Source organism: Octopus bimaculoides, chromosome 1 (genome assembly GCF_046866305.1).
Source record: "Octopus bimaculoides isolate indiv1 chromosome 1, ASM4686630v1, whole genome shotgun sequence".
Taxonomy (NCBI): Eukaryota; Metazoa; Mollusca; class Cephalopoda; order Octopoda; family Octopodidae; genus Octopus; species Octopus bimaculoides.
Window position 1 is genome coordinate 97858876 of NC_142928.1, and position 10000 is coordinate 97868875.

The following is a 10000-nucleotide window of genomic DNA, read 5'->3' on the forward strand; positions in this document are numbered from 1 at the left end:
TAAGTATCAGTCAAGCACTGGGGTCGATGTAATCGACTTACCTACTCCTTTGAAATTGCTAGCCTCGTGCTAAGATTTGAAACCAATATCTACATCAGTGCTTCTCAAACCCTTTTTTAATTAATACTCTTTTACTTGATTCAGTCAATTGATTGTGGCCATGCTGGAGCACCGCCTTTTAGTCGAGGTAATCGACGCCATGGACTTATTCTTTGTAAGCCTAGTACTTATTCTATCGGTCTCTTTAGCCGAACCGCTAAGTTACGGGGACGTAAACACACCAGCATCGGTTGTCAAGCGATGTTGGGGGACAAACACAGACTCACAAACATATACACACACATACATATATATATATATACATATATACGACGGGCTTCTTTCAGTTTCCGTCTACCAAATCCACTCACAAGGCTTTGGTCGGCCCGAGGCTATAGTAGAAGACACTTGCCCAAGGTGCCACGCAGTGGGACTGAACCCGGAACCATGTGGTTGGAAAGCAAGCTACTTACGGCCATTGTTTTCTTTTAATAACGCTCCTTCACTACCTCTTTGCTACAATTCGGTAAAATCAAATACATCACATGTACATATGCATATATATTATGCACACGCACACATGTCAGGTGGTTACCTAACACATGTGTGCATTGACTATCTATCTGTATTGCACGTAAGGAAATAACTCCTACCTGACATCTTTTAAATTATATTTTATTGTTTATAATTTACATGGATAGGTGGCATATTACCGGTGGCTGCAAAAATAGGCATACAGCAAGGATCATACTAGTATTATAATAGGGGTGCCAGGATTCATTTAATTCTAGAATTCATTTAATTCATTAAAATCATTATTACTATTTTTACTGTGGAGGCGCAATGGTCCAGTGGTTAGGGCAGCGGACTCGCGGTCATAGGATCGCGGTTTCGATTCCCAGAACGGGCGTTGTGAGTGTTTATTGAGCGAAAACACCTAAAGCTCTACGAGGCTCCGGCAGGGGATGGTGGCGAACCCTGCTGTACTCTTCCACCACAACTTTCTCTTACTTCCTGTTTCTGTTGTGCCTGTAATTCAAAGGGTCAGCCTTGTCACACTGTATCAGGCTGAATATCCCCGAGAACTACGTTACGGGTACACGTGTCTGTGGAGTGCTCAGCCACTTGCACGTTAATTTCACGAGCAGGCTGTTCCGTTGATCGGATCAACTGGAACCCTCGACGTCGTAAGCGACGGAGTGCCAACAGCTATTTTTACTATTTCTATTTTCCCAATTTTTTTTCTATAATACACTATTATTTGCAGGTAATAAAGTACGTTTTGTGCGCAAGTTTTGGTTTAAATTACTGTATACCTACTTTTGCAACTCTCTGTATATTCTATTTTATTTATTTATTATTCACATTTCGAAGTCTACTCTTTTTACTCTCTTTTTTATTCTTTTACTTGTTTCAGTCATTTGACTGCGGCCATGCTGGAGCACCGCCTTTAGTCGAGCAAGTCGACACCGGGACTTATTCTTTGTAAGCCTAGTACTTATTCTATCGGTGTCTTTTGCCGAACCGCTAATTGACGGGGACGTAAACACACCAGCATCGGTTGTCAAGCAATGCTAGGGGGACAAACACAGACACACAAACATACACACACACATATATATATACATATATACGACGGGCTTCTTTCAGTTTCCACTTGCCAAATCCACTCACAAGGCTTTGGTCGGCCCGAGGCTATAGTAGAAGACACTTGCCCAAGATCGACTTTACGACGATTGGCGCGCCAGCTCCCGGCAGCAATAATAAACAGTCCAGTTGAAATCAGATAGATAGATAGATAGATAGAGGAAGGGAGAGAGAGAAAGAGAGAGGGAGAGAGAGAGAGAGAGAGAGAGAGAGAGAGAGAGTCATGGATAATGAATGGCCATAAGTGTATTGAAATGGTATCAGTCTAATAGTGAAAGAAGGAAGAGGAGAGAAAAGAGAGAAAGAGCGAGAGAGTAACTCTCCAATGAAGTGAGGTGGAATAGCTTAACAATTTACAAAACAATATAGCCATACACGCACACACATGTATGTATGTATGTATGTATGTATGTATATATAAATCAAATAGCAACGTCAATAAAACTAAAACCAAGCCAATGCGTATCAGTAAAGAGGCCATGATTGGAACAACAGTTGCCTTTGTTCATTGTCGTCAGTTTTTGCACCATTTATCTTGTTTTCTCGAGCAAGAATGGTTCAAATATGATCGATGGCCGCTGTACATTTGACGGCAACCGACTGAAGATACGAGCACAGCGTCTATGTGCATGTGTGTGTGTGTGTGTGTGTGTGTGTGTGTGTGTGTGAATATATGTGTGTTTTGTGTTGTCTATTAGATTCTTGCTCGTGCGTGTTGTGTATGTGTGTGTGTATTTTATTCCGTTTGTTAGACTCTTTTTCGTGTATTGTGTATGATTTTCTCAATGCGTGCGTTCTTCCTTTCCGTGACTCTGTGAATATTTTGTCCATTTGCCCAGCGTGTGCTTTTCTCTTTGTATGGAATTGTATGTATGTATTTATTTTTCTTGTACGTGTGTCTCCTCGAAAGTGCTGTGTGTGTGTGTGTGTGTGTGTTGTATCTGTATTATGTGAGCTTATTTTGTCTCTCTCTGTGCTTATGATATATGTTCTGTTTGTGTGAATGTTGTGTCTCTATACATCTTGTGTGTGTGTGTATATGCATCTCATATGTGTGCACTTTCATGTACACATGCGTATGCACATGTGCATTTGAATATTTATATGAGTGTGTGTTGCGGGCTTATAAGAATATTTGTGTTTCTCAGTTGTGTGTATGTGTGTGTGTGTGTGTGTGAATGCTGTATTCCACTTGTGTATATGTGTTTCAATTCTTCTATCTGCGTGTGTGGAAGTATGTATCTAAGTATCTTTGTTCTTGTATCTGTGTTTGCATGTGTGCAAGTCTTGTGTGTTTATTATACGTGTACAAGTATGCGACGAGCTGACAGAATCATTAGACAGACATAGAAAATGCTTCGCGGCATTTCTGGCTCTTTGTGTTCTGAGTTCAAATTCCGTCGATCTTGGTTCTACGTTTTATCCTTTGGAGTTCGATGAAATAAATACGAACTGAACAATAGGCTCAATGTAATCAACTCAGCCTCTCCCCTAACAATACTGGCCTTGTGTAAAAATTTGAAAAAAATAGGCAGGGACCTAACAGAATCGTTTGTGTGTCGAACAAAAATAGTGGTATTTTTTCCGACTTTTTCCGTTCTGAGTTTTAATTCCACCGAGGTCGGCAAAATTTGCCTTTCCTTTTTTCGTGGTCGATAAAATTAAGTACTGGTAAAGTAGTGAAATCGATTGTATCATCTAGCCCCTACCCCTAAATTGCTGGTCTTGTGCTAAAATTTGAAACAGTGTGCAAGTTTTCACGTGTATCCTAGCAGAACCCTGTAGTATTTTTGTGGATAATGTGCGAGAGTGAGAGAGAGAGAGAGAGAGAGAGAGAGAGAGAGAGAGAGAGAGAGAGAGAGAGAGAGAGTATTTGTGCATGTGTGTGTATGTGTACGTATGCGTGCACGTGCGTGTCTATGGATACTCTCCCATCATGTTTCGATCAATTCTATACGAAAGTAAGTCTAATATACTGAAGGGTAGGCGTCAGTGTTTTCTACCAGGCAATTCTTTCGACTGAATATTGAATAGGAATTCACAATTCTTCAACTGAGAGATATTCATTGTTTTCGCTTTTTGAGGTGTAAACTGAGAAGACTTTGGTTCGACTGTCAGCAGGTACTTTTGATAAAGTGAATGTAGCTTGTAAATTCTACTATAAGCACAAAACCTGAAACTTTGGAAATTGAGGCTGGTCAATTACATTGACCCCAGTGGTCAACTGGTACATACTTTATCGATCCCGAAAGAAGAATTTGGAACTTCAGAGGATTTTTGAATTGAGAACGTAAAGAATCGGAAGAAATACCAATATGCATTTTGTTCAGTGCACCAACGATTCTCGCCATATTAATGCAACTTGTAAGCAATAGTTTATTTTTAAAACTAGTGACGAGAGCCTTATATTTTAGAGATAGGGAAATAAGATCCTGTAATTTTGTGTTTGCATTTTAAATTATGTTTTATCCCCATTGTGACACAGTTAAAGGAGGTATTGAAACCGGTTTGTTGCTATCTTAACTGTTACATGCAACTAAGGAGTATTAATTTCTCAGTGACTTGTTCTACACTTTACGCAGCTCTATCATTCGCAAAGCAACGTGGAAGTCCCGATGTGGTTTTTAGACCTGCAAGAAATAGCAGCTAAAACACACTAAAATTATATTATTATTTTAAAATGGACAAGGACGCGTTGGATAATGTAGTTCTGTATATGCTATATCCGAAATAATAACCGGAATGTTCATGGCTTGAATGCCTTTGGTCATGGATCTGCTTGTTCAAGCCTTTCAACAACAACTACAACAACAACAACAAGTTCGCCGTTCATTAAATATGCATTGCATTTACAAAACGGCGTAGCATCTCAGGGATGGTTTAATAACGAACGGAAATAAAGTCACTCAGAATACGCCATAATTTTGGTTAGGACAAAAAGAAATGACAGGAAGAAAATGTCACATTTCATTTAAATCCCATAAATAATAAAGTAATTAAACAAATATTTTAAGCCGTTTATTAACTAGCAATTCCTGACTTGTGCACAATGACAACACAATTTATATAATAGCCGCCATTACGCGTATGTGAACCAAAAGAAAAAAAAATCACGTTTTATAAAAAAGAAAACAATGCAACAACAAGAAAAAAACCTCACGTTGAATCAGTTATTTATTGAATTTTTCCCGTGACTTTTTCTGTTTGTTTATATCATTATTATTATATTAAAGTTTTTTTATGCCCCTGGATTCCGTTTGACGTAGTAACTAACAGTCAGTTCCTTCACCATTTGAAAGAAAGCAATAAAGAAACCTTTCAAACGTATACACTTCACGACACTACTTCATTGTTTAGAAGATGAGGGGCTGGTAAAAAAAAAGCCAAGTTTTCGTGCCTATTCTCACATATGGCCATGCATGCTGGGTAATGACCGAAAGTGCACGATCGTAAACACATGTAGCTGAGATGGAATTTCTCCGAAGGATTTCTAAAGTAACGCTATCCGACAGGGTGCGTAGCTCGGAGACCAGGAAGTCTCTCCAGATTGAGACGTTACTTGACCGCAATGAGAGGTCACAGCTACAGATATTAGGATGTCACAAGAAAGAATCGTAAGACGGATTCTTCAAGCCGAGCCAACTGGAAGGAGACCTAGACATAGATGAAGAACGAGATGGTTGGATAATATCCGTAGTCTTAGTTGGCCACATTTGGGAATGCAGCAGGAAAGTGTAGTGATTACTTCTGATGTGACTCTATGGAAGACGTACCTAAGGGCTCTACTACCACGACTGTCTAATACTAAACATAAGATACCTTGTCGAATTAAGATACCAGCTATTATCGAAGCTTCAACAAAATTTTTATGAAGATTGAAAACTTCGAGGTTTGTTCCATTGTGATATTCTTGGTCAATGGATAAATTGCGCAAGAAATGTAGTAACTACTTCAGTTTTCAAACTTGCAAATAGTGAAATCCCAAAAGAAGTGAATGAGTTCAAAAAGGTATCGTTTGACTTCCAAATGATTTTTAGCTACTAATTTATATACTGAAATATGTTTGAGAATTATCTGATTAGGATGTTGCAGGAAGAATCGCAAGATTGATTCCTGAAGCCGAGTCAAAAGGCAGGAGACATAGGGGTAGACCAAAAGGAAAATGGTTAGATAATATCCATAGTCACAGTTGGTCACACACGGGAATCCATTAGGAAAGTTTAATGATGGTTGCTTCTGTTAAGACCTTTTGGAGAGGTGCCAAAAATCTCTACTCCTGCAACGAATCCCACCTAGGAATATTTGGCGGAGGACCCGGATGGATGGATACAATTGATATAGAATTTCATAGGAAAAAAATATTAAACTTACCTGTCAAGGACATCGGGTCATGTGCAGGATGCACGGAGAAACCGAATGAGAAAGCTTGAGGTGCTGACATAAGTCCATGGCTCAAAGGGAAGGCTCTCGCTCGTTGACTGATCAAGTCTTCTTCATACATCGCCGAAGGATATGGGTAGAAAGAGGCCTGAAGTAGAGATGTTAATAAAGACAGATTTTAATTAAAGTTTGGATGGTGAATAGTTTTATTCTAATACGTCACCGTGCTGTTTCAGTAGCGTTACTAGTGGGACGGACTACCCCAGGTGGTGCTTTTATAGGGGTGGAACTTTTGAGTCTGCTATATAACCCTGTATGGAGCTTGGGATGGGGGCGGTAAACTTAAGAGCTTCCCCGGGCGGCACACGCACCAGTTACGTCACTGGTATTGGCTTAGTAATCATCGGCAAACACCGGCCCGCGGTACTTTGTGATTGAGACGCTAATTCCACGACAAAAATAACGTATATTAAAATTTTTCGATGCGGCCCGCTTGATGATGATGACCCATGTCTCATGCGGCTCACACCTTGAAAAACGTTGCTCAAGGCTAGTCTAGAGTATTATGGTAACTTAGTATATAGCGTAGTAGTGATGCTGTGTCGTGCCGTTATGCTGATCAATTTCTACTAAGTGTTGGTGTATCATATGGCTGTATTAAGGTGATGCTAAGGAGCATGTACCGATAGTAACATGAGCAGAAGCGAATAAATATCACCATTAAAATATAGGGGCATTCGACTTTTGTACTTCATAAAAACAAAAAATAGAACTACTTCGTGGGTCTGTGTGTGTATACGAAACACTTATAGCATGGTACAGAAAACTGCTCAGTACGTGAATGCATATTTGATTATTAACGCACACAAACACATGCACACACAGACACGTGTGTATGTGTTAATTCAGACTCGCTTTTTCTCCATTTTTTATCTCTGTCTGTTCTCTCTCCTCATTCCTTTCTGTAAAACAGCGTAGTTCCGAAACGTTAAAGACCTCTTCCATTCTTCTTGAGCGTTAAACTAATATACACTGCTTCTTGTTCTTTCAGTTACGTTTTTTTTTTAAAAATATATTGTATACTTTCGAGCTATATATATATATATATTTATACGACAGGCTTCTTTCAGTTTCCGTCTACCAAATCCGCTCACAAGGCTTTGGTCGGCCCGAGGCTATAGTGAAACTATACTAAACTCGGAACTATATGGTTGGGGAGTAAGCTTCTTCCCATGCCTGCACCTATATATATCATTTTATCTAGTTTCAGCTCATGAGCTGTGGCCATGCTGGGGCAAATTCTTTTATTCTTTTATTCGTTTCAGTCATTTGACTGCGGCCATGGCAGAGCGCCGCCTTTAGTCGATCAAATCGACCCTAGGACTTATTCTATCGGTTTCTTTGCCGAACCGGTAAGTTACGGGGATGTAAACACACCAGTATCGGTTGTCAAGCGAAGATGGGGGGGGGACCAACACAGACACGCAAACACACACACGCACGCACGCACGCACGCACGCACGCACGCACACACACACACACACACACACACACACACACACACACACACACACACACACACACACACGTGAAATGCTAAGCGGTATTTCGTCTGTCTTTATGTTCTGAGTTCCAATTCCGCCGAGGTCGACTTTGCCTTTCATTCTTTCGGGAGTCGGACTAGCCCCCTCCCCCAAAATTTTGGGCCTTGTGCCTAGAATAGAAAAGGATATATATATATATATATATATATATATATATATATACATACACACCCACACACACACACGTATATATACACATACACAAGACTGCTGGTACGTTCTAAGTTCAAATTCCGCCGAGATCGACTTTGCATTTCATCCTTTGGGAGTCGATTAAATATGTACCAGTTACGCATTGGGGTTGATGTAATCGGCGTAATCTACCCCCTCAAGCTGCCTTTGTGGCAAAAATTTGAAATGATATATTTATATGAGCTAATCTTATTCATATATACAAAAACACACACGCATATATGTATGTATATATATATATATGTTTCTCTGTGTGTGTGTATGTATGTATGTATATATGTATGCGTATATATATATATTGCGCGTTTTTTACATCGTTTGACAACCGATGTTGGTGTGTTTACGTCCCCGTAACTAAGGGGTTCGACAAAAGAGACCGATAGAATAAGTACTAGGCTTACAAAGAATAAGTCCTGAGGTGATCCAGCATGGCCGCAGTCAAATGACTGAAAAAAATAAAAGAATAAAAGAATAAAAGATATATAAATATATATATTTATGCACATACAATTATATACATACATATATATAATATATATATTATATATCATACACGTGTATGTATGTATGTACGGATGGATGGATGGATGGATGGAGGATGGATGAACGGGTAGATGGATGCGTGCATGTATGCATGCAAGCGTGCATGTGTAACCTGTAATCGTGACAATGGGATGGTGAATTAGAAAAACACGAAATCTGTAAGAAAATTATTGTCTTATATCAAAAATATTTATTGGGCCTGCAGATACTGAAATAAAAAGATGACAAGGTTGTTTATCTTACTTTATAAACAAAGGTTATTGGGTTTTTACTTAAAATATTGTGATACAGGTGAATTACGAATCTACATTATGTACTTGCATCTATATACATTATGTATTTGCATCTATAAATTTAATTGAGTATATTAAAAATTAATATAAACAACTAGGCGCAATATGATACCATAAAGGAAAAATTATATCGTCACTAATTGTGACTGAGGCTGCTGAAGCACTTATAATGTAAGAAATAAGAGTTAAAACCTCTTAATACTGTAAGAAGCGCGCAATATATATATACGTGTATACATACATATATACAATACAAATAATATGTGAGTATAAGCATATATACGTACATGTATGTACATACCTACATCTACATGTATATATAGATGCATATCTGGGTACAGGACGTTGTGAAAAAACGTGGACAAAATGATAAACAGAGTACAGAAAACACACTGGCCACATAGAGAACATTTCCTTCATCAGCTGTCACCATTCTAAAACTAAGCGTTTCGAAGAGTTAGGGCATATATACATATATGCTTGTGTGTGTGTGTGTGTGTGTGTGTGTGTGTGTGTGTGTGTTTGCATATATGAAGAAGATTAGCTTATTCATAGATAACGAAACATCATTATCAGCGTGAGTCAAACAGATCTAGTCGGCATGTCAATAAGAACGATCATGTTCATGCTCGTACATGATGAAATGTGCTCTCTCTCTCCCTCCATCAAATCGACGTTGACTGCACATGCACACGGTGGGCTATTTGTCAGATGTCAATGTTCGTTGGACAACGTGAAACGAAGTATACTCTAAAGAACACAAAGCACCGCCCGGTCCTACAATCGAAGCCACGCTCTTGTGATCGCGTGTGCAATACCTTTACCGCTAGGCCAAAGAACTTCACGCGCCTATACACACACACACACACACACAAAGTTGCACGTTCCCGACGAACGGGAACGTGAAACTGTTGAGTAACACATTTGTGAAAATTTTGCAGCTTTAATAAAAGTATACATACATACACGCACACACACACACACACACACACACACACACACACACACACATATATATATCATCAGCATCAACATCATCATCACTGTCATCATCATCATATAAACAACTATGAGTTTGTACACTGAAAATTCGTGTCCAACAATTTCAAAATTCAAACATGTTCGCACTAGATTATTCCGTTCCTACTTCTCGATATCTCAGATATTTCCTTTATTTTCTCAGTTACATAATCATCTGTGACATTTTTCTTGCTTTCTCCGACATTATATCATATACTGTCAAAAGCTGTCATATCCTCTTGGCCAGTCTCACTTTCTGTCTCATGCCATTATAATCTGTGA

General features: G+C 39.0%; 1 protein-coding gene across 5 annotated transcripts in view; it reads right to left on the reverse strand.

The window, feature by feature from the left end:
• The window catches only part of LOC106879539 (uncharacterized), a 233096-nt gene that overhangs the window by 53064 nt on the left and 170032 nt on the right, over positions 1 to 10000 (reverse strand). For 3 of the 5 annotated variants that reach the window (XM_014929280.3, XM_089354539.1, XM_089354540.1), the window contains exon 3: positions 6058 to 6214. In XM_014929280.3, coding sequence (XP_014784766.1) covers positions 6058 to 6214 — 157 coding nt within the window. Of the gene's footprint in view, positions 1 to 6057; positions 6215 to 8263; positions 8309 to 10000 lie in introns of all 5 variants that reach the window. The other 2 variants (XM_089354538.1, XM_052968471.2) reach the window with 1 other exon arrangement.